This window comes from Pteropus medius, unplaced genomic scaffold (assembly GCF_902729225.1).
Source record: "Pteropus medius unplaced genomic scaffold, Ma_sr-lr_union100, whole genome shotgun sequence".
In the NCBI taxonomy this organism is placed as follows: Eukaryota; Metazoa; Chordata; class Mammalia; order Chiroptera; family Pteropodidae; genus Pteropus; species Pteropus medius.
The window spans coordinates 23,320-47,520 of record NW_024355109.1 but is presented as its reverse complement, the minus strand read 5'-3'; the positions used below and the strand labels follow the sequence as shown (position 1 = coordinate 47,520).

Below are 24,201 nucleotides of genomic sequence, written 5' to 3'. Positions count from 1 at the left end.
TTTTTTACCTTTTTTAGTTTTGAATCTCTATTTCCATTTCAAAAATCTTGGGCCGGCTCCATGTCTTCCCTCTAGGAGGCCTTTGCAGATGGGTCTCCTGAAGATGCTTAATCAGCCAAACAGCTTGGCTATTTCTTTTGGTTCTTGGGTTAAGTTAGCAAAACCCACAGGAAACCCACTCTTTCTCTTCTCTTCATAGATTTGGGAAATAGACTTTGCTTTCTGTGCTTTATTAGACTTGGCTATTTATTATAAATTTAAGTTGTTTTTCCCTCCCTTTGATTATAAAAGCAGTACATGTGTATCGTATACATTTCAGAAAAACATAAAATTGTGAAATAAAATAAATATTACCTGTTTATACTTTTATTTAGAGAAAACATTGTTATCATTTTTGAGATTTCCAATAGTTGTATCCATACATGTATAAAAATTTAAAAGTAACATATGTACCTGTTTTTAATAAAATAATTTTTGTTCGTAAGCCAAAAAGTTTACCAAAGCTATGGAGGAGGAACCAAAGTATTCGTAATAGTTGGCAAATGAGCAAATATACATTTTTTTAATTAGTGCTTTTTTCATTCTGTGGATTCTTAGAGAACGCCAAGTGGAACTGATAAAACAAGTTGCCAAAATTCTGAGACTGCACTATAGACAGAATAGGAGAGCTTCAGTAAGCTGAGCTGAAGACAATTGCCTTGAACCAGCAGTGTTGCCCATGGGTAGATTTTCTGTACTTATCATCCCGTGGCTTATGGGAGCGCCAACAGTGTCTAAAACTCAGGCACAAGATGGGTAGCAACAGTCAAAGAAGGAAGCAATACGTTATTGCATTAGGCCTGAGGGTTGAGTGAGGCTATACATGATATGATTAATCCCAAAGTTGTAAGTTAGAATGGGTCTAGAACAACATTGTCGAGTATAAAGATAATGAAAGCCACATATATAATTGAACATTTTTTAATATTTGTGTTAAAAGATAAAAGAACCAGGTACAATTAATTTTATAATGTATTTAACCCAGTATATTCAAATAATATAATAATATATTTAACCCAATATATTCAAAATATGAACATTTCAGCACACAGTCAATATTTAAAAAGTTATTAATGGGATATTTTACATTATTTTATATGTTTAAATTTTCAAAATCTGGTATGCCTTTTACACTTAGAACATGTCTCATTTTGACTAGCCATATTTCACGTGCTCAGTAGCCACACGTGGGTAATGGCTGTTGTATTGGATACTGCGGACTATCGTATTGGATAGTTGGAGTTTTGTAGTGGGAAAAGGGATGGTGTAAGTGGTTTGAGAATAAGGTTGTGAATAATGTGAAGGTATTGGAGATCTGTTGTAATGTGTTGTCAAACTATGAGGCATGAGTTGGGCTCATGACTTTAAAAGGGCTATAAGGTAGAAGGATAGACAATTAGAGGCAGTATTGAAGGTAGGCACAAACTGAGTGGCTTAAAACAACCAAATTCATCAACTTATAGTTTTGGAGGTCAAAGATCTGAAGTGAATCTCACTGGGCTAAAATCAAGGTGTCAGCATGGCTATATTCTTTCTAGAGACTCCAGGGGAGAATTGCTCTTTATAGCTTCTGGAGGCTGTCTGCATGCCTTGGCTCATGACTACTCCCTCCATCTCCAGAGCCTCAATATTGAGCTGAATCCTTCTTGTGCTGCCATCTCTCTGACTTTTTTCTGTCTCCTTCTTACTTTTAAGCATCCTTGTGATTACATTTGACCTATCTGGATAATCCAGGATAATCTTATTATTTTAAGGCCAAGTGATTAGCAACCTTAATTATAGATACAGTCTTAATTCTTCTTTGCCACGTAACTTAATCACAAATTCTTGGGATTAGGACATGGATATTTATGGGGAGCTGTTGGCTACATCTGGAAACTAAGCCTAAACCTGCCAAGTTTCTGTACGTACTTACCCTGTGACTGTGTTTCATGCATACACTAATATAATATGCTTCATATGTGTGGTTTTTCTATCACACCAACCAAGTACAAGGTGGCCTTTCCAATGCCATGTCTCCAGCTCTCCCATACGAATAAAGTGTCCTACAATTCAATTCTGATGCTAACTACCTTAAGTTAGTGTCAGACTCCACAGGCTTAAGGGCTCAATTTCACAAGACTGCTTTCACTTCAGACACCAGTGCAAGTAATATGGTACCCATGTCACTTCACACTTCTGTCCTTCTTGGCAACAAAGATGAGTTCTCACACTCTTTCCCCCTTTCAAGTTTGATAATTTGCTAGAACGATTTTTAGATCTCAGGAAATGCTATACTTAAGATTTCAGTTTATAATAAATTATACAAATGAAAAGTTAGATGAGGAGGTACATAGGGTGTGGTCCGGAAGAGAGAAGTGGAATATGCGTCTCCATTTACAATTTATATGTATAATGCAAATCTAAGTTTTTATATTCATATGTAGTTTTGGAAAATGTTTTTAAAAAGTTAATTTGCATACATTTTTTATTCAAGATAGCCATTCTGCTGGGTCTTTGCTTTGGATGGGAATGTTGAATGCCTTCGTTACAATCATTTTAACTTCTCATAAGTTTAACTGGACATCGGAAAGCTTTAAAAAATCAGGCAGTTGCCAAACAATTATATTGGGTGATAATTCTCCACTTTTACTGTGGTAGATGAACCACTAGTTTCTTTATATGATTTTTTTTTCTCTGAATCTCTGTGTTTGCTACCAAATCGTTAGCAACTTGATAGAAAAGATATTAAGCTACATAAGAGAAAGAGAAAATGAAACTTTGCAATTTGTGGTCAGTCCGAAAGGCAAGTCATAACTTCTTGCAACAGCAATATGAGTCAACATGAAACTAACATTTGATATTAAGTAAATTTTCACTAAACTTTCTGGGAGTATTTTTTGGTCAATGAGGTACACTTGTTTTAAAATACTAAGTAGTAATTACATTCAGCTATTTCATCAATAATGCCAGACACTGTTCTCAGTGCTGGGAGATACAGCAGTGAATAAAACTGGGAAAAAAAAAAATCTCTGCCTTCAGGGAGCTTAATTTCTAATGAGGAGAGTGAAGAGATGTGTCCAGTGAAAAGGTTTAGAGTCAAGATTGGCAAGGCCTGTCTATGATAGAAGAGGACTTGTCTGACTGTCGTTGGGATTCTGTGATGAAGAGTTTAAAGAAATGGTGAGGGACAGGGAGAGTTCTGTGAGTGAGATGGAGGGGAGCTAGTCTCCAGGGGTCAGTGGAGGAAGTACTTAGCCAAAGAGCTTTGTTCAGTTAGGAAAAGAACTTATGGTCTAGTTAGTGCTCATTATGTATTGAATTTAAAAAAATCTCATTCTTCATGTCCAGAGAACTTATTTTATGCAGATTTTTGTTTTATTAAAGACTTAAACAGAATTGTCTATTAAAGGCTGCTGAAAGATTGAATCAGAAATATTGGAGGATAGTTATGTCACAGTGAGGGAGATGTTTAGAGACACCAAATATAGCTTGGGGAAAAATGAATAATTTTTGAGTGGAGAAGAATAGATTTTGGGTTTTCTAGGTCAGAAGAATACAAGATTTTCAATACTATGATCTTTCTCCTTTACTGACAGAGTTAGCAAAAGATGTATTGGGGAAGTCATGACACAGAAGGCATTAGAGTCCTGACAGCTCTTCATCAATAATCTTGTCAGGAGCCCCAAGTTCATAGACTGTGTACACAAACTCTTCCAGTTTTCAATTGGCAAAGTAAGGGGTTCCAAACAACAACAACAAAATCTTTTAAGGTTTATAGGCTACAAAGTGAAAAAAATAAGCCTTTAAGTGGAGAAACATAAAGGTAACAGAATTAGGAAGAAAATAATGCAAACTATTGTTAATATTAGACATCCCAAAACTGACACTTGAAGAACTATTACTAATATTTGAAGAACAAAATACACTACATTTAAAAATCTCTCAATGCTAATTATACATAGATAATATTATAACTATATAAAGTCATAAAATTTTTTGAGGTGGAACTCAGAGGCCCACTGGTCACCCTATTCAAAATGACCAGCCACATACCAGGGAAAGGAATAGATCTCAGGTTCACATAACAGCTGTTTTTCCGAAGACACTTAATTTTATGCTGCTGCAGCTTAAACAGTGCCAGGCACCATTAGGAATAGCAGGTCTTGGGCAGATTCATGTTGGGCAGATTCATGCTGAAACAGAGTAAGAGGCAGCAGAGCCATGGAGAGGTGAGCAGAGCTGGGCAGAAAGAAGACTGTGTAGCTCAAAGCGAGGGGAGGGGATTTAAATATAGTCATTTGTGTGAGCTAGATGAAGGGAATTGACTTCATGAGCGCAGAATAAAAAGGTTATGGATTCTCAGTGTCTGAAGATGCGTAGTGAGAAATGTTGGGATTTGGGTGATTAGAGTATGAACCCAAGAAGAATATGAGCCAAGCCTAGAGTATTTTAAAGGGAAATTGAGGAAGAAAACAAACAAAATGAGGCAATGTGATTTTAAATAGAGGAGAGTCAATACAGGAATAGACACAGACTTTCTAGATCCCCAGGGTTTTTCTCAGGATGAGGTGATGGGCTGATATGCTTTTTTCTTTAATGGCTCCAAGATGCAGCTACCCAGCCTAGTTTGCGTAGGAGTTGCCACTGATTGCTATATTCCTTGATGTTTTCCCCATGAAGCCTGGTTACACAAATGGATGAGATCAATACAATTTCTCCTTTGTACTCCCAAAGACAAGTACAGTGAACCACCTATTATTTTATTCCCATGAACATATTTCTAATCATGACAAGGGTATATGGGAAAGTTATAAAGAATTCAGAATCTTACAAAAGATCTCACAGTCATTGCTTCTATGCTATGGTATTCTCTTGTAACAAAGTAGAAGTATAGAGCAAACTGATATAGGCGTAGGGGCAATACTTGATTTATAGGACTATTGTAAGAATCCAAAGGGAAAAAATGCAAGCAAGCAGCTTAATATAATGCTGCCATTATGTTATAAAACTTATGTTTGTACAAAACCCTGCAGCTTTGTGTATAAGGCTCAAACTTGGAAGCAAAGAAGATGTTTGCCAGTAGGCGAATGGATATATAAACTGTGGTACATCCATGCGATGGACTATTATACAGCTCTAAAAAGAAATGAACTATTAAGCCATGAAAAGACATGGAGAAAACTTAAGTGCACATTACTTAGTGAAAGAAGCCAATTGGAAAGGTTATGTACTGTTTGATTCCAATTATGTGATTCCATTATTCTGGAAATGGCAAAACTATGGAGATGATAAAAGATCAGTGATTATTAGGGGTTGGGGGTGTGGGGAGGGATGAATAGGTGGAGCACAGAGGATTTTAGGGCAGTGAAAACATTTCATATGATAATATGATGATGGGTGCATGTCACTATACATTTGTCCAAACACACAATGTACAACACTTAGCATCAATCCTAAGGGAAACTATGACTTTGGGTGATGATGTGTCACTGTAGATAATCAATTGTAAGAAATGTACCACTCACATAGGGAATATTGACAATGGGGAAGACTATATGCATGTGTGAGTGGCTGGGCATATATAGGAAATCTCTATACCTTCTTGTTTAGTTTTGCTGTGAACCTAAAACTGCTCTGAAGACATAAAATATTAAAAAACAAAAATAGTGTGTTAAGTTCATAATTGATGTATTTTAAAAATAGGACTTTAGAAAACATTTACTGAGCACCTGTGATACGTCTGACTCTTTGCTTGGAATTGGGAATACTGAGATAAACCAAAGGCCCTTCTCCTCCAGCAACTCACAGACTACTTGTAGGGATTGCCATGTAAATAGTGGCAGTATGGTGAGAGCTATAATAAAGCCCACACACGGGTCTACAGGAAAAACTTGTCACTTAACTCAGGTAGTGTGGTAAGGGGTGGAGGTGAAGGTTTTTCTTGAGTAAATGGCATCAGAATTAATGGATGAGTTGGAATTCCCTGAGGATAGGAATGGGCAGTTTGGGGAAGGAGGTGTGTTACTAAGATAAATTGGATTGAGAGTCAACTGAAAGATACCAGGTATCTACTACATGCCAGATGATTTACACACATTATCTAATTTCTTTCATAAAGCTCATACAAGATTCTCATAAATAAGGAACTTGTGAGACTCTGAAGTTAAATGACTTGCCATAAAGTGGAGAACACAAGTTTTATTTCTTCCTCTTAGGCTCCCTTAGTCCTCTGTGACTCTACTTTTAAAACTGATAGAGAAGAAGCTAATCACGCCTTCTTGTTCAATTTTTCTTAGTGTAACTATGAAAAATAAAACTGGGCTGAAAAGTGCATTTTTGTATGCAGGTATATCTGGCCCTACTGTGAATACTTTTAACCATTCCTGCTTAAGCACAGCACTGGGTGGGACAGAGGAGCCAAGATTCTTCCTCACCTCCTCTGGTGGAGATGGAATTCTTGAGTAGTTAAGAAGCTGGCTTTGGGCTCAAATCCCGTCTCTGCCACCCTCTAACTATATAATCTTGGGCAAGTTACTTTGCATTTCTAAGCCTTGGTTTTGTCATCTGTAAAATGTTGTTGATGATGGTACCTAACTTGTCAGGCTTTTGTGAAAATTAAAAGAGAAAATGAATGTAAAGTGCTTACTATAGCCCTGGCACATAGAAACTGTTCAAGAAATATTAGCAGTTAAAAGCATTATAGTAAGGAGAGGCAAGTTCACTTTCCCAAGCTCATTTCACTCATTGGTTTGACCCTTGGTTGACATGTCATCTCTAAAGCCTACACTGTGGTGAAACAGAAACTGACTCAAGGGGTCAGTATCAGAGCTCTGCCAGAGCACTCAAGATAGAAGAAACCCAGTTTTATGCCCCTTGACTGAGCTTTGAACCCCTAGAATACTCCAGGCACATTTACATTTGGGATGTGGATGAGTGCTCTAATCAAGAGCTGTGGCAGAGAGAAGGGATGAGACAGTGGAGTAAGGAGGAGGAGGGGAGTGGAAAGTAGGAATGGAATGACTTGGCTGTATGTGGATTTAGATGTAGGACAGCCAGAAAGAAGGTGATAGATGATTGAGAGGGAGGGAGGGGAAGGGAGAAGAAGGGAAGGAGAAAGAATATGAAAGAATGCTGTAGGGATAAAGAAACAAGAGTGAAGGAGTCAAGAGGTATGTCAACATATGGTTTAAAAAAACTGGCAGGTGTAGCTATGTGTCTGTTACATAAGGGTAACTTCAAAGGCATCTGCTTTGTAAATTATGGGTCATGGAGCAGGAAAGGGACCATCACAAAAGGCAGGTGTTCCTCTCCTTGACATCACCTGGGGATTGTGAGATGTGTTTTCCTCCATCTTTTGATTACTCTATGAACTTTGTTTCATTTCATTGATGGTTAATGTCTCCACGATATGTCTAAACCATAAGCTTAGATTTCCAAGCTACTCGAGCCACAGACTATGAAAGGTGAATCCACAAGATTAGAATTTCATCACAAAACCAAAGAATCTTAGAATTGCAAGACCTCACTCCATGCAGTAAACTCTTCAAAAGCACATTTGGCAGATGGTCATTCAGTCCAGTATACCCCTCTCTATTGTCGGAGTTCACAAAAAATCAGACCATCTTTTATTGGATACCTCTAAAAGCCAATATAAAAATTTCTCATTCTTGTGTTGAGCTAAATTTTGTCTTCTGGTAACTTTCACACACTGGACCTAATGTCACCAGCCAAAGCCACTGAATAATGAGAGTTCTTATTTCTTCATGACAGAACTTCAAACCCTGGCTAGACATCCATGGTCCCTTAAATTGTTCTTCATTTTGATGGTTTCAGACCTTTTCCCATTTTGAATGACCTCTTCTGGGCAGAATATAATTGTTATTGCTTCTCTTCAATCATGATGCTCAGAACAAAACATAGTGGACAGTTTCTGACAACAAGACAGAATAAGGTACTAGAGCTTGCCCACCCATCCCAACACATACTTCAAAGACTTGTAAATGTTAAATGAAATGTAACCTAAAGGTGATATGTGACACAGTCAAGCTCAAACAACCATGCCTGTAACAAAGAAAAGTATTACATCTGTGATAGTAAAAGTGAGGTCACGGAGTGGTAGCTCATGGATGCTTTGGTTATGCCTGGATGCTGGGGGCTGGCTTTGATTTGCTCATTCAAGGGAAGGAGACTTTGCCTTGGGTTCATGAGATGTGGAGTTTTGCAAAAGCTCTTAATTCTGCGTTAAACTGGGTCCTCTACCAGGTGTAAAGTCTATGACAAAGGGGCAAGAAAAGCCTGCACACTGGCCCTGGAAGTGATAAGAAAACCTACTAGGGCTTTGAGTAAAATGAAAAAGAAAAATTATACTGGAGAATTTAAAACCTAAGCCCTGTGATATGCACTGGTTTGAGGCCTCAATATTTTATTGTCTGCACAGTGTGAACCACATGCTGAGAAATTAACACAAGGACTGATTTAGTGCCATTGACTTTCCCAGGGCCTTAGCAGAAGCAAATGCAAAAGAATTTTGCATAGACTTTTCCCACAATCTAGGTCAGATGGGACTGTGGCAGGGAAAAAAAAAATTAAAACATGAACAAAACCATCTGTGAAGACGAAGGCACAAAAAGTAAATTTACATTGGTAAAAGAGCAGACACAATAAGAAAATTCAAATGCCAAAAATTAAAGATAATAAAATAATGTGAAAGAAAATGAGTATGCTCAAAATGTTTAATAAGCTAGAAGAAGGAATAGAAACCATAATGAAATTAGGACAGTATGATAAAAAGAATAGGAAGATTAAAAAAATCAAATTATAAAAAACTGAGAAGTTAGTCTCTAATATTAAGTGAGTAGACAAATAGCAAAACAGAGACAGTGAAGGTAGTAAAGTTAGTGAAGTTGAAATAGCTACTAAGAAATGACCTCAAAATGCACTGAGAGATAAAAAGAAGGAAAGTATAAAAATGAGCTAAAGAGATATAAAGTAGAGAATAAGACTCTCCAGCACATATATCAATGAAAGTCTAGAAGAGAATAGTAAAGATAATGGAGAAGCACCCATCAAAAAGGTATATGAGAGTATCCCAAAACTAAAGAAAAAAGTACGTGGGCTTTATTTAAAGAAGCACAATTATATCTGAGTTGATAAATAAAAACACAGTTTGTGGTCATTACAAACTGCAACTATGACCATGTTTTTTGGGTGTACATAGGTATCTGTCTGTCTATCTGTCTATGTCTGTCTGTCTGTATGTATATGTACATATGTACTCAGGAGTAGAATTGCTAGGTTACATCTAGACCTGGATTACTGCTTGATATGCATAGTGCCTATTTCAATATACTGTGCACAGTAGGTATTCATCCACTGTGGATTTGCAGATGTGCTGTGGGAATCTTTGAATCTACTTTTTAGATTCTCTGCCTCTGCTATAGGAACATAGCATAAGGCGCACGATTCTTGTTTAACTTTAGGATATATGAAGAGTATGTCCACAAGTCTGCAGTTCCCAGGCTTCTGTTTTCTCCATCGATGCTTGTTATTTTCACTGTTGTTACCTTGAATACTGTATAATGGAATAATGAGTTTTAACTCTTATTTCCCCTTTCCATTCTCTGTCTCTCTCTCTGTCTCTGCTCTGTCTGTCTGTCTGTCTCTCTCACACACACATGCACACACACAAACTACACACTCACACTCTTACTATTTATATATGTCTTAGGTTTGACTCTCTGCAGAGGAGGCTTCCCAAGTGTCTTCAGGGCTGAAGCTCCTTGCTCTCCCTCACTCTAACCTACTCTCTCCATTTTGGGTTCTACCCAGCAGATTCAGGTGTTCCCTGGGCGTAATATGAGGGAAGATGTATAGTACAGTGCAAAGAACATGATATTTGTGAAGAAGACACTTGAATTATAGTCTAGAGTCAATACTTATAAGCTGGTGGAAGTTATCTAAAATTTCTGTATTTATTTTTTTCCCAGCAATAAAATGTGGGTTAATACTATTTATCTTCATTTTTTTGGAAAAATATTTGCATGCCTAAACTGTCCCAAGGACTGTTCTAGGTGTAAAGACAGCAGTGAACAAAACCAGTAAGATACCATGTGGGGTCTCTATTGGGATTAAATAAATCAATGGCTGTAAAGTGCTTAGAATAATTGCAGAGGTCGAAGGTGTGGTTGGCAATTTTCTTGCTTAACAAATGTTTATTGACCACTTACTAATGTTCTAGTCAGTGTTGTCACCACTGGGGATATAGTGTTGAGTAAGACCAGAGGCAAAAGATGAGAAAATAAATGAGTCAGTTAATTTCATATAGTTATATGTGTGTATGATTAATATAAATCAGAACAAAACAAAAATAACTCTGGAAATCAACAGGAAAGTTTTATTTCAGAAACTTAAATGAAGCCAGTCAACTGAACAGTAACGCTAGAGGTAAAAAGAATCAAAAAGTAATGACAGGAGTAAAAAGAGAACTTAAGCAGATCAACAAGTGATGATCAGAACCAATGGAAGATCTGCCAGATCCAGAATACAGTGCAAAGACAAGAGACTTAGAAACCAGCTGGGTAATCAGCAGTAAGCAGGTACCATTGTTTCTCTCACGGGGAAGGTGGGTCGGGGGAGGTGGTAATACTGGCAAAGCCTTCATGATACGTGGGCTTCAGATAGTACAAATTCTATAACCAATGATATCTGTGGCTTTTTTTAGCCAAATCATCTGTGATTCTTTGTTTCTAGTCCAACCTCTCTCCCATTCAGGAAATTCCTACTCTTTACCTGTGATGACCTAGGATTATAGACTTCCCAAGGTTAAAGGAAACCACACAAGACATACCACTTCAGCTGCTCCTCAGAATAGGAGGTAGGACCTCAGAAAGCAGCCCTGAGAAAAGGATGTATGCTGGAATAGGAGTTAGAAGATCAAAATTCTAGTGTCAACCCAAGTCATTATTATACTTCGCCTCAGAGGGTTGTATGTTCTCTCTTTGATTTGATTTCCTCATTTACAAATTAAGGAGAATGATCCCTATCTCTCACAGTCCTTATGGGGATTAAACAAAATGGCATGTGTGAAAGCTCTTTGAAAACCAAAAATAGTCCAGCAGTGAAAGGCATGATTAACCTAGGGGCATGAACCACAGTCAGCTCCTGGGCAAAGTGGAAAGTGTCAGGGTTGACTTCTTCCCACCTAGGGATAATTGTGAATCCTTGGGGAAATCACCACTTCCCTGTGCTCTGGTCTCCTGACCCCCAATATGTGGCTGTTAGTCTTACTCTGAAAGGTTGTTGGGTGATTTAATGAGTCTCTCCCCAGGAGAAAACAGTGAAAGTTGTAATAGCTAAAAAGTATCTGAGTCAACTGACTGTTGTGTATCTCCAGATAACTCCAACTTCTGCAGGTTATATACTGCCTGGCTTTTTGTTGATAAAAAACAGTTCTTGTCTTTAAGTCTGGAAGGATGTTAGCACTTGAAAATTTTGACATGCAGATAAACTATATAGAACTCTTCAAGTTTTTAAAGAGAGGGTGACAATTTGAAGAAAGTTAGACGTACCATGATCCATATAATCATGTTTCTTTTAACTTCCATCCTCACAGCACCCCTCTTACCTAGTCCTTTACTCACTATTTGGGCAATTTTATGTCTTAATCACATAACCCCTTATTTATATCAACAGTAATTTTTCTCTGTCATCTTAAACTGTTTTGGGGCAACACTAGCATAATAATATAGGCTAGGTAAGGGTTATCTGCAAGATCCAGAGTAGAGTGAGAGGCAGAGCCTATTCTACAGTTGAGTTTGGGAGGTTGGAAGCGTTAATGTTGGCAAAATGGAAGGAACCAGAATAAGGAGACATGATCCTTGAATTTTGGCAGCTCTCCAGTTGATTGAGAAGAAGATACACATACACACACACACACACACACACACACCACACACACCACACACCACACACACAGAGACATGAACATTTCTATAATTACAAACTCTGATAAGTGCTGGGGGAACAGGTTCACAAAGCACACTAGTGTACAAGAAGTGGAGGTAGAGGCTGACCTAGTTCTGCCTTTGCTCACACAGAGTCTGGGAGGTCTAGGAAAACTCCCCTGAGAAATTACTTTTGAACTTAGATATGAGTAGGAAATAACTAGGCATTGGAAGAGGGTGAGGGGAGGAGAGGTCAAGAGCTTTCCAAGCAGAGGGAACTGTTTGTATAAAAACCTTGGGCAGGAAGAAGCTTTGCACAGTAGAGGAACTGAAAGCATATCAGCAAGGCTAAGTTACAGAGCAAGTGAAACTAGAGTGAGAGATGATGTTAGAGGGTAGACCAAGGTTAGACTGTGCATAATCTTGTAGGCTATGCCAATGATTATGGTCTCTACCCTAAGAAAGCTATGTCAGGAGATTGGGCAAAAGGTTAGGGTGGTGGTGGAGGCTGACATGTAGACAAGGGTACACATTCAAGAGGTTTTCAGAACAGTAAAATGGTGAAGAGTTGCTGATGGATTGGATAAAAGGAATGAGGGAGAGGGAGATGCCAGGCTGCTGCCCAGGTTCTGACTTGCCAAACAGGGGGCCTTTTCTCACCATGATCTGAGATTCTGACCACTATGTCTCCTTGCTCTTATTTTCAGCGTGATCAGTGGGGAGCTGGCTGTCCATGTACGCTCTGGAATCTTGTCTCTATTCTTTAACACGGAGGCTCTTGTTTGGAGAGTGAATGAGTGGAGAGCCAGAGGAGACAATAAGCAGGCAGACAGGCCAGGTAGGAGGGGTGAGAAGTGGGCCCTGGGGGGTAGGGTGGGGGGGAGGAGAGAGCAAGGACAATGACACAGGGGGAGAAGGGCTGTGGAACACTGAGATAAAAGAATCTTGGGATGTGAAAGCCCTATATCTGAGCCAACCCAGTCCAATCCTCTCAATGTACAACTGAGAAAATTAGTTTTAATGTTTGCACTTTATTATAAATGTGATACTTTCACTTGTAGAAATTTTAGAAGACATAAACAGTGAAAGCAAAATAAAATCACCCCTAGTCTTCCGCCTAGACTTCCATTACTGAGTCATTTTTCTCCTAGTTTCCATCTCAGAAATGGAGCCAAGAGCTCATCGACTATCAGGCCCGCGAACATGCTGGTCCCAACCACCACTCCCGGCTCCGGGAGGCAGTGTGGGGGAGCACCTGAGCTAGAAGGCACTACCTCCTCTGCTTATCAGTTCTGTTTTCTTCCCTCCTTACACTTCCCTCTCTCCTGGCCTCTCACTACGCCCCTCATTCTCCATTCTCTCCCAGTCCGGCAAAGGAATTCCCTGCTCTGCTGCCTCCACATCTCTTCGTCCGCCAGCAGCAACTGGAAGCGCAGGGACTGCTCCGCGTGGCTGGGGGCGCTGCAGACCCACGCTTGGAGCAATGACTCAGACACCACCTGCTTCCTGAAACCTGGGTCCCAGGGCAAATTAAGTGAGCAGCAGTGGAAAAGCTGCAGCATATATTTCTGGTTTATCTAAGCAGCTTCACCAGGAACATGCAGGAATTCAGCAAAATGCTGCACATAGACAGTGAGCTGAGAGATGGCTCCTGGGCAGCTGCTCACGGGGAGACAGTGAACACAGAAGCCCAACTGATGGATTCTCTGCTCTCTCCACCCTCTTCCAATTTCTACCTCTGCCAGAGAGGTCTCACCCTCTGACCTCTCAAAATATGTTCGTCCTGCTCTGGGTCACCCACTCTCATGTCCCTGAACTCTGGGTAGTAGAACCCTCACACCAATGTCTTCCTGATGCCTTCCAATCTGTTAAACCTTTCTTTGATCTCTTTCTATTCCTCCTCTCCTCTGATCCATTTGAGCTCCAGGTGTCTGCTGGTTGTGAGTTGCACCCTGGGAACACATTAAAAGGCTTCCACGCAACATTTCAAGGAATAGATGTCCTGACTTTCTAAGGAACTTCTTGGGTGCCAGCCCCAGGTTCCCCACATTGGATAGAGATGGCCGGCAAAGTGCTCAACCAGGACCAAGGGACCAGAGAAACAATGCAGTGGCTTCTCAATGACACCTCAATGTCCCCAGTTTGTCAGAGGCCTCCTTGAGGTAGGACAGCCAGAACTGGAGAAGCAAGTTCAGCCCACCTGTCTCAGTCCCTGCTCTCCACTCTGGGGCTCCATCTGGGTTTTTCTATTCCAGGGTTCACATCTCTTTTAGCATCAGCGGAAGAGAGGATGGATAAGGCATGAGGGCATTTATTCATTTCACAGACAATAACTGAGCACCCTTTGGGTTCTATGAATTCAATCAAACACTGGGGTCAAACAGGATCTCTGCTTGAGGAGGAAGATGAGAAGACATTAACAATTAAAGCAATGCATAAAACATGATAGATATGTTACAGTGAAGCACAGGGTGCTATAGACATATAGACAGGAACATTTACAGGAGACTGGTTCAGGGAAGGCTCTCCTGGAGAAGCTAACACAAATGGATTAAAGTTATGAGAGACTTCATCTCCAGAGGTGGAAATGTGGGATGCATGAGCCTGCTGTGAGGCTTGAACCTCATAGTCATCACTTTACGTGCCCCATTTCCTTATTAGATACAGTGAAGCTGGAGGCCTGTCTGTCCAGTGGCTCCACTTCTGGGCCTAGCTATCTGCTCCTTGTGTGCTATGTCTCAGGATTCTACCAAAGCCTGTATGGGTGATGTGGATGCAGGGTGAGCAGGAGCAGCTAGACACTTGGCAAGGTGATGTCCTGCTCAGTGCTGGCAGGACATGGTATCTCCGAGTAACCCTGGATGTGTTGCCTGGGGAGGCAGCTGGCCTGAATTGCCGAGTGAAGCACAGCAGTGTATGTAGGAGGCCAGGATATCATTCTCTACTGGGATGAGAAAGAACTGGGGCCCAGCTGGGAATGGAAGGGAAGGTCCTGAAGCATAGAAGGAGGGTCTAGGGAAGGGGTGGGAGTAGACAAAAGCAGGATAGAGGAGTTTAGGAGATGAGGGCCCAACCAGGAAGGATAGAGGAGAGGATTCCAGATACAGGAAAGAGGAAAATAAAGATCCGAACTCAAAAAGCATTGAGAATGTTCCATATGCAAGAAAGACAAGACTAAAAAAACTCACAGAGCCAGAAGTAGGTGACCAATGAATCCCAAGGGGATTCATTCCTCAGGAAAGGGAACTGGGGGCATTAGAAGGCAGGATAACACAAATGGCTATGGTTAACTGACTGCTTCCTGTTTGTGAGTTGAGCACTCTGCACATGGCATGTCATCTAATCATTGCAACTCTTCTTTGAAGGAAGTACTATTATTTTCACTTTATAGATGAGAAATTGAAGCTTAGCTAGGTCAAGTTGACTGCCCAGAGTCTCATCGTTAGAAAGAGGAAGAGCTGAATTTAGATTGAGGTCTGCCTAGCTGCAGAACTATTGCCCTTCCCTATGTGCTATGCTATATCATATGCTGAAGTGAACTGAATTACAGGTACCCAGACCCTAAGAAAATCTAGGGAGCATCTAGACTTCAGGAGAATAGAAGTGGGCACTTTAAATGGGGTGTAATTCAGGAGCTCTAGGCCAGAAACCTGCAGTTGGGTCTTTGACAGTCCAAAAAAACCACCAGAAGGGCCAGCAGATACATGCCATTTATTACTCACAATACAAGGAGTCTTCAGCACTTGGTGGTTTGGAGCTGCAGGAAAATGCAACTGGCCAAGAGCAGGCATCGTGTTATATGTGAGCAGAGGGGAGGGTAATTGCTTCATTCCGGGGAACAAAAGTTTTTCTCTGTGGAGGCGTGCTGCCTAGCTAGTGCTGGAGAGGACCAGACCAGCCATGCCCTCAAGCGGAGCAAGGAGATAATGTCCATGGGAACAGCCAAAGGGGCAGATAGTGCCCATGGGAGCAACTGGAAGTGTCCTTGGGGGCAAGCACAGCCTGGGGAATGCTTTTTTCATTGTCCTCTTTGGGGCTGCTGACCCAGCAGTCCTCTTTGCCTCTCGTGTGGTGAAGGGGCTATTTTGAATTAACTCCACAGGGAGAGGAAATAAGCACCTGGCATTCTCACATGTGCTTAGAGAAGGCGAACTGAATTAGGGGGTATTCTGGGCTGAGAGATCACCTGTGTTTCCCCAAGCAGAGGGGAGACATGTATCCATGGGCTTGATTATCATGGCAGTATGGGTGTCACTGGCATCCCTCCTTTCGATAGGTTGAAGCTTGACCTTCTGGTTTAAGAAGTGCAGGTACGTCTTCCTTTTCCATCTCCACCTTTCTTCAGCCGTTCTCCCCATTTCTTCTCCCTTCCCAACCTCTCCCACTTTTCCTTAATGGTCTCTCCTTTTCTGTTCTCTCACAGATCCTATCAAGACATCCTGTGACTATCCTCACCCACCCACTAGAACTCAGGATCTCGAGTTCCCAAGACTTCAGTGCTCAGGAATTGAGGGTTAAAGAGAGGTACCTTGAAAAAGCAGAGAACAATCATAAAGCAGCTCTCTTCACACCTCTTTAATATTTTATTTAAGAGGATTTAAATTCTTTTTTAGGAGCTGGGTGTAAGGGCGTGTGTGGTTTGAATGCTGGAATCTGCAATGAACTGGAGAACAGTCACCCTGTCCAAAGGAAGCAGGTCTATCCAGTTGCTTGTTGTCAAATATGCAATAAGAGCTGGCTTGGTTGTAACCTACATTTTTCAAGAAAAGTAGAACTCTGGACTTTTATGTGAAAGTAAAATTTGACCTAAAATACACTTTTGCTAGCTGACAACAACGTGGGGCCTCCCAGTTTGTGTCTCTTCTATAAAAAATTTGTCCTGAATGCCATATTGGTAGTTTTAGATTCACAATGGTTTCTATTGTGAATTTGGATTTATAAAGAGGCACATTTTCTCTTTAAAAGAAAGGCTGTAAGAAACAGGTGTCTTAAGCTTTTATTTGGTATAACTTGATTAACAGAAATAATAGTGAGTGTGTATTATGTAGGAAAAACTACTCTGAGTAGGGATATTTCTCTCAAATGGGAAGTCATTTCATTCAGACTGGAAGAAGATAGTCATGAAGATATCCCCCCAAAACAGGCTCTCTTACTTATAGTTATTACACAAGACAGTGCACAGAAAGAACTCACACCTGGGCAGGTATGAGCTGTAGGGATGCTGGCTCAGCTGTCTTCTCTATTCTTAGCTTAGGAAGGAGAGAGCAGGAAGCTTAGAGGGACAGGAGACCTCCTGATACAGGACATAAGGAGGCCAAGTTAAAATCATCTGTTGGCTATCAGGGATGTAGTCTCTTGGCACCAAAAGCCTTGGGAATGGGGCCCAGTCATCTGTGTTTTAACAAGTTCTCAGGTAATTTTGATATTCAGCTATAGTTAGAGAACCACTGTTCTTTGGCATTATGTAATGTTATGCAATAAATTTCTCAGAATGCTAAGTGAAAATATTGGCTTGGTGTTAGCCAGGAAAGGCTTCCTGGAAGGAAGGGAATTTGAAGCAGAACTTAGAGAGGCAGTAAGGTGAACCAGCAAGTGCAGTGGATCAGGATACTGGAGTTCTAGCCTCTGACTCGGGTTCCCTCTTTGCTAAATAGAGATAATAATCTGTCTTGATTACAGATTGAAAATTTGTATTCCCCTTTCTCCCGCCCCAATTTACCTGTTGAAAATCTGATGCTCAGGGTGATGGTATTAGGAGGTAAGGCCTTTGGGAAGTGATTAGGTCATGAGGTCTGAGCTCTCATGAAGAGATTTGTGCCCTTATAAAAGAGGCCCCTTCCCCACAACCATGGGAGAACACACTGGAAGGTGCCATCTGGGTACCAGAAGGTGGACCTTAGCCAGACACTGAATCTTCTGGTTCCTGATCTTAGACTTTACAGTCTCCAAACTATGATAAATAAATTTCGATTGTTTATAAGCCACCCAGTATTTTGTTATAGCAGCCCAAATGGACAAAGACAAATTTTCTCACAAACTTATTGTGGGGAGCAAATGTGTACAAATGTGTGGCAATCTACAATGCCTTAAAAAATGTGTGGCCTGGTACTCTTTTTCGTACCACACTGCCCTCAGGCAATGCTGTTCAGCTTAGCTTCCTTAAACAGTATCAAATTTGTGAACCGATCCCATTGGCCTTTTACATTCTTAGGGCATGTGTGTTAAAGTTCCTTCTGAAATATTTTTGGAAATCTTCAGCATAAATTTACAGCATTGATTTATTTGGAAAATAAAGGCCTATCTTTCCAAGAATTCTGTTTTCTTCCTTCAAATAGTTCAAATCATCTTAGAAAATTTAGAAAATTCATTTAGAATGTATTAATATTCTCTTGATGAATATTGTGTTTCTTATTGAGTGCTGTGCTGATAGTCACTTTATTGCCACTCAGCTTCAAATTCATCCTTCATTATATCTTTAGTGATAATGAATGGAATTCCTCATCATTTCTCATATAAAGTGAGCACACTGGTAAGCTTTTTCAGTAGAGGGCCCTGGAGAGACACTGCAGGAGGAAGGGGTCCTACTGCAGTTTCCAGCTACTGCATGGTGGGTCAGTGGAGTGGGAAGAAGTCATGATGTGGAGTGCTGCCCCAGCTGTATGCCCAGAGCTCATGGATACTTGCTGACCTTGAAGCTTCATCCTAGCAAGGACCTTCCCATGGCCTTCTTGATATGGAAACTGGTGATCTGCAGGCTTCCTGCCCCTCCCAGTGCCCCTCTATAGACCCTCGCCTGGCTTAGTCCACCTGCTGCCTAGAGGTTTCCACTGAGCCTCACTTTCTCTGCCAGCCCCTGCCTAAGGTCTGGAGGGTTACTCCAGCTTGCCCAGTGTCTTCACACCAGTTCTTGCCTGGACAAACTAGAGAACTCTGCTACCCAAGGGGCTAAATTCTACCTTCTGCAATGAGGTCTGCCCTCCAGTCTTGTGGGGAGGGGTTTCCCTTCCAAATTTTTTCTTCTTTGATCTTCCCGCTTCAACCCTAGAGTTCCATGTAGAGTTTTCTTATATCTTATAGTTATTTTCCCATTATAGTTTAATAATTCATCCTTCTCTGTTTAGCTCACCCCGTGATTTTTATTTCCTGATTGGACTTGGGAGGCTATGCATAGTGCCTACTTTTGACTGTGCATAGGAATCTGTGAACTTTCCAAAGCCCTTATTTGAATCTGTTTTTGCTCATTAGTCTATGGCATAGGGTTCATCCACTTTCATGTGTGGTGTAGCTCTTTTTCCAAGAGCTTAGTTTTGATGTTTTTCTTTGCCCAAGCCATTCTCAGGAGTTGTTACCTGCCTCACTTTTAATGCATCTGCTCCTCTTAGTCACTGGGGCCTCTGTTTAGGGTATAAATGAGAGAAGTGCTGTTAAAAGTTAAGATAGGGCCAGTGAAAACTGGGACTGGCTTAAACTTTCTGTTGATTATTTTCCATTTGTGCTTTGCAGTGGACTTCTCCCTGGGCCTGGCCCCTATTCTCAGGCCACACATATCAACACATCCCTCACTTTCAGCATGGTTCTTGTTCTGAAATCTGACAGTGGGAAGGCTTTACCCTCTTCAACTTCTCTTTATTGTGGCTGAGTCTTGGCAAGACTTGTAGTTTTCTTCTTTTACTGATTTTGTTGAACCATCCCAATGGGGGAGCACTTCCCCATTTTTCCTCCTGCTTTTCACTCTGCAGATAACCATCTTTGCTATTTTGTGAAAATTAGGATGATCAAATAATAAATTCTACATCGTTTCTCCTTCATGGCTCAAAGATTGAATTTATGCTCATCTCTACCTTCAGAAGATATTTCTATATTAGCCAACACAACCTTTCCACCTTTTCATTTGAACTTTTCTGGCATAGTTTTGTAGCTTATACCCACTGTCTCACCAACCACAGTCTCCTTACCTTTGACATCTTAATGTTCTCTGATAGGCCTTGAAGTTTAAAAAAGAAAAGAAAACCAGAAACCAAACAAACAAAAAAAAACAACTCCAAACCTTTGCCAGACTATGTTTCCCTTTTGAGGCACAATACTATTTTCCCCCTTCACTGAAAAACTTCTCCCACACCTGATAGGTGCATCGGGTTGCTGCTTCCTCACCATGTACACTCTCCTGTCATATGTTTTCTCCACCCTTGACTCTTCTGTAACTAATTGTTTCTATCTGTTTAAGGCCCTTCTCACCTCTTCCTTACACTGTGGCAGGACCTTTCCTTTATCCAGACCATCCCACACAACATTTCTGTATTAATCTTCGTAAATACAAATGTCATTTCCTTTCATGACTCTTCCCTGGCTCTCATTTGCCTGACTGATAAAGGTCAGGATCCTTAGTAGGCATTTGCAATACTTATGCTCCAGTGACAAGATATCTTCCACTTTTTGCTACATAGATGCTCCACTTTTTTTTTTAATTTTCCTGTTAATCTCCTTGCATTATGGCATCTTACCCTTCTTCAAGATTTAGCTTTAATGAAAACTTGTCTGAATGATCAAGAACTAATATATTTCTGGAGGTTTCTGATAAAGAGTGTGGAGCAGGTAAACACTGTGCTCACTTCCACTCACAACCACATCAGAATTCCAACTAAACCACAGAACAACCATCAGTGAGAAGCACTTGAAGTCTAACTGAAGCACTACAACTAAGGACATAGAAAAGAAGCCACCTTGAGACTGGTAGGAGGGGCAGAGACATGGAAGGGACTGGTTCCACACACACATGTAGAGGTTAAAAATCAGGAGAGATGTCTCAGCTGTGTAGTTCCCCATGAGGAGTGCAGTGTCCCAGCCCCACAGCAGGCTCCCTAGCCTAAGGTTCCAGTACTGGGAAGAGAAGTCCCATAACTTCTGGCTGTGAAAATCAGGGGAGATTGTGGCTGAGTGAGAGGAGGGTGGCTGGAGTCCCAGGCATTTCTTTTAAAGGGCTCACGCTTGGACTTACTGACAGACCTACTTGCTCTAAGCTCCAGCACTGGGGCAGCAGGTTGAAAGTTGCAGAAACATATGAGGAGGAAATGAGTTGTTGGCTTCATTGCGAGGGCTGGAGGGTCCTCTTTCTCACAGAAGTGCTAGCATAATCTTTTGTTCCTTTATTGAGCCCTCCCCCTTCCTGGTGTACCATATCTGAGTCTCCATCAACCTTGCTAACATGGTTCATTGGCCCTGGTGATTCCCTGAAACCCAGCTCCAGCCAACTTGCACCCAAGACACTTCCAGTGGCTTTTCCATACAAATGGCCTGTCTTGGCTCATGCTGTGTACTTTCCTAAAATCTCTCAAAGCTCTACAAACCACGAACAGGCATCATTTTGCTTGGCATGCCACATACCTCTTGCTGAGCAGGAGGTGCCAAGTATGGCACTAGCAGCAGCCAGTTTGCAATTTGGTCTCTGAAGGCAAGCTCAGCGGGATTGGCAGCCATTTGGAACTACTTGGTGATTTTTGCCAGGTGGCCCTGGGCAGAGCACAGGCTGCAGCTGAACTTGTCCAGCAGTAGGGCCCCTCCCAGGAGATTCCGGGCCTGACACACCTGGTGGCCGGCTTCAGACAAAGCCAGAGCACTACCTGGAGCTGCAACCAAGGAATATACACGAAAAGAGCAGACTGGGTCAACACCAAAGCCCTTTTAAATTCTATTGAGACTCGTTTTAGGTCCAGGATATAGTCAATCTTGGTGAATGTTCCATGTACACTTGAGTAGAATGTGTATTCTGCTGTTCTTGAGCAGTCTAGTCTGAAAATACCAATCAGGTTGTTTGTTGATACCGTTCCTTTTCTTTTTTTTTTTTTGAGGATTATATTGGCAATTTACTTGTTTTTTATTAAAATTATGGGGGCGACATTGATTAATAAAATCAAATAAATTTCAAGTGTACAGTTCAACAATATGTCATATGTATATTGCATTGTGTGTTCACCACCCAAAGTTAGATTTCCTTCCATCTCTGAATATTTGATCCCTTTTACCCCTGTCTACATCCCTCTCCCCGCTTCTCTTTGGTAATCACTAATCCACTGTTTGTCATATTTGTTTGTTGCTTTCAGTTTTATATCCCACGTATGAGTGAAATCATATGGCTTTCAACTTTTTCTGCCTTATTGTACTTAGCATGATTGTTTCAAGATACATCCATGTTGTCGCAAATGGCAGTTTTTCATCTTATCTTATGGATTAATAATAGTCCATTGTATTTATTCACCACATCTTCTTTATCCAATTATCTATCTTGGGACACTTTGACTGCTTTCATGTCCTGGCCACTGTGAATAATGCTGCTATGAACATTGAAGGGCATTTATCTTTGCGGGTAAATATTTTTGAGTTTTTGGGTAAATACCCAGAAGAGGGATTGCTGGTTCATATGGTAATTCTATTCTTAATTTTTTGAGGACCCTCCATACTGTTTTCCATAGTGGCTGTAACCAATTTTTTTTATGGGGGCAGAGATATCAGGTCTTCTTCTTGCACAGGAAATTTCTAAGTAACTTTAATTCCAAATAATCAATATGCCATTGTAGCATATCTTAGGGTAACTGTCCAGGCCCTGACAATGACAGTAATTTAAATTCACATGAAATAATATGAAACAACATTAAGACAACAGATGGCATATAAATCTGATAATACCCCCACATTCTTTACAAAAATTTTGCAAAATTTTTACTCTTGGTCATCACCTCCAAACAATAGCTATAGTTTTAATATATGGGCTTCCTTTATTACTTGGAAAACTTTCTGATCCTCTAGAGGCTTCAATTTAGGTGTTGTTAGGCAGGATCAAAGCAGACTTTAGTGTAAGGTTAATTTTGACCCAGCACTTTAAGTAACACCCTTCTAAGGACTTCTAAGGACTCTACTTGTAGACTAGAGGAGGACCTTCTGCAGATCCCTGGAGCTTTCTGTGTAGTTGTCTCTTCTCTGGTCCTCTGTCTTGCTGCTATAACCACTTGGCCTGTCTGAAACCCTCACTGTACTCTCAACTCAGACTGCCATACTCCACATTATCTTCCTTCCTGGGCTACAGTTTAGAAATTCACTTCAAGCAGTACATTGCGGGGGAAGATAATTGACTCACCTTGTTTATTTCCACTTTCTCAGAGATCACTGACTTGTGCTGTCTGATGTCCAATGTCTGAAAATTGTTTCGTATGGATTGTTATTTATTTATTTTTTAATTGTGTCAAGCCACAGGGTAAATCTGATCTTTGAGAAGAGGTCCAGTCATATGACCTGCGGAAGGCAGAAATGAAGTGAGGAACATTTTCCTAGTATATTTTCTTCACTGCTAAATAGAGTTGTGGATATGTGAGGTTTTTCAGCATCTGCCTTCCAGTTTCCATGCTCCAGAACTCTATGTATTTAGAGGCAGTGGTAACAGAAGCTTTTTGACTCTAGTATGCAGGCCCACTTGTGATTTGGTTTAAATTCAATAAACCTCTTCCTGCCTGTCACCACTGTGATTCAGTTGTGAAGTATCCTGTGTATTAATCATGTTTTTGTTTTCTATATTCAATGATGCTATGACATCTTGAAGACCTTACCGGGCAGGGATAGACTGTTCCTCCTAGGGCTAGCTAATTCCTAGAGATAGCAATGTCCCGTGAGCATATCTTTCACATGCAGATAAACCAATCCAAATCCCATATTTCTAGCCACCTCTATTATCTATCTCTCACCCGCCAAACCAATATTTTCCTTACCCTTACCTCTAGGGCCAGGTGCCAAACAACTGGAGACCACCCTTATAGCTCATAGTTCACTAAAATTAGTCAAACCACCAAGCCCTGAACTGCGCCTTACCCTTCCTTGCCTTTCCTATGGAAAGCACCACAGCGCCTCTGCCCTTGCTTTCCCTTCACTTCTTCTGCCTTCTGACTGACCTTGGAACTATCTCATAGGGCCCTGCATGGCATGGTTGGCCCCTTCTTTTGAGAACTGTAAGTAATAAACTCTTCTTTCAAAAGCAGTTGTCACCATGTCTGTCACTTTGCCATACCTGATTAAATGAAATCCTGGTACAAATGAAGACATCCTGGGAGTCATTTCTGCAGTTCTTAGCATAGACTCTTCTCTATTCTTTTCAACAACTCTATTGCCTGTATTAAATATCTTATTGCATAAAATACTCATGTTGTTTTCTCTTTCTTTACTGACTTACATGCAGCTACATGAGGGAGACGCTCAT

The 24,201-nt window shown here is 40.8% G+C and overlaps 1 protein-coding gene across 23 annotated transcripts in view; it reads left to right on the top strand.

Moving 5' to 3' along the window:
- Positions 1 to 24,201, top strand: part of CD1D (CD1d molecule) — a 65,935-nt gene that overhangs the window by 22,000 nt on the left and 19,734 nt on the right. For 9 of the 23 annotated variants that reach the window (XR_005651553.1, XR_005651562.1, XR_005651561.1 and 6 more), the window contains 3 exons: positions 12,671 to 12,801; positions 16,387 to 16,487; positions 16,577 to 18,275. The exons of 3 other annotated variants lie outside the window; for them this stretch is intronic. Coding sequence is in view for 2 of the 20 variants with exons in the window: in XM_039857074.1 (XP_039713008.1) it covers positions 12,671 to 12,801; positions 13,330 to 13,497; positions 16,387 to 16,481 (394 nt within the window). In the remaining 18 variants the exon portion in view is untranslated. 11 more of the 23 variants (XR_005651568.1, XR_005651560.1, XR_005651559.1 and 8 more) reach the window with 8 other exon arrangements.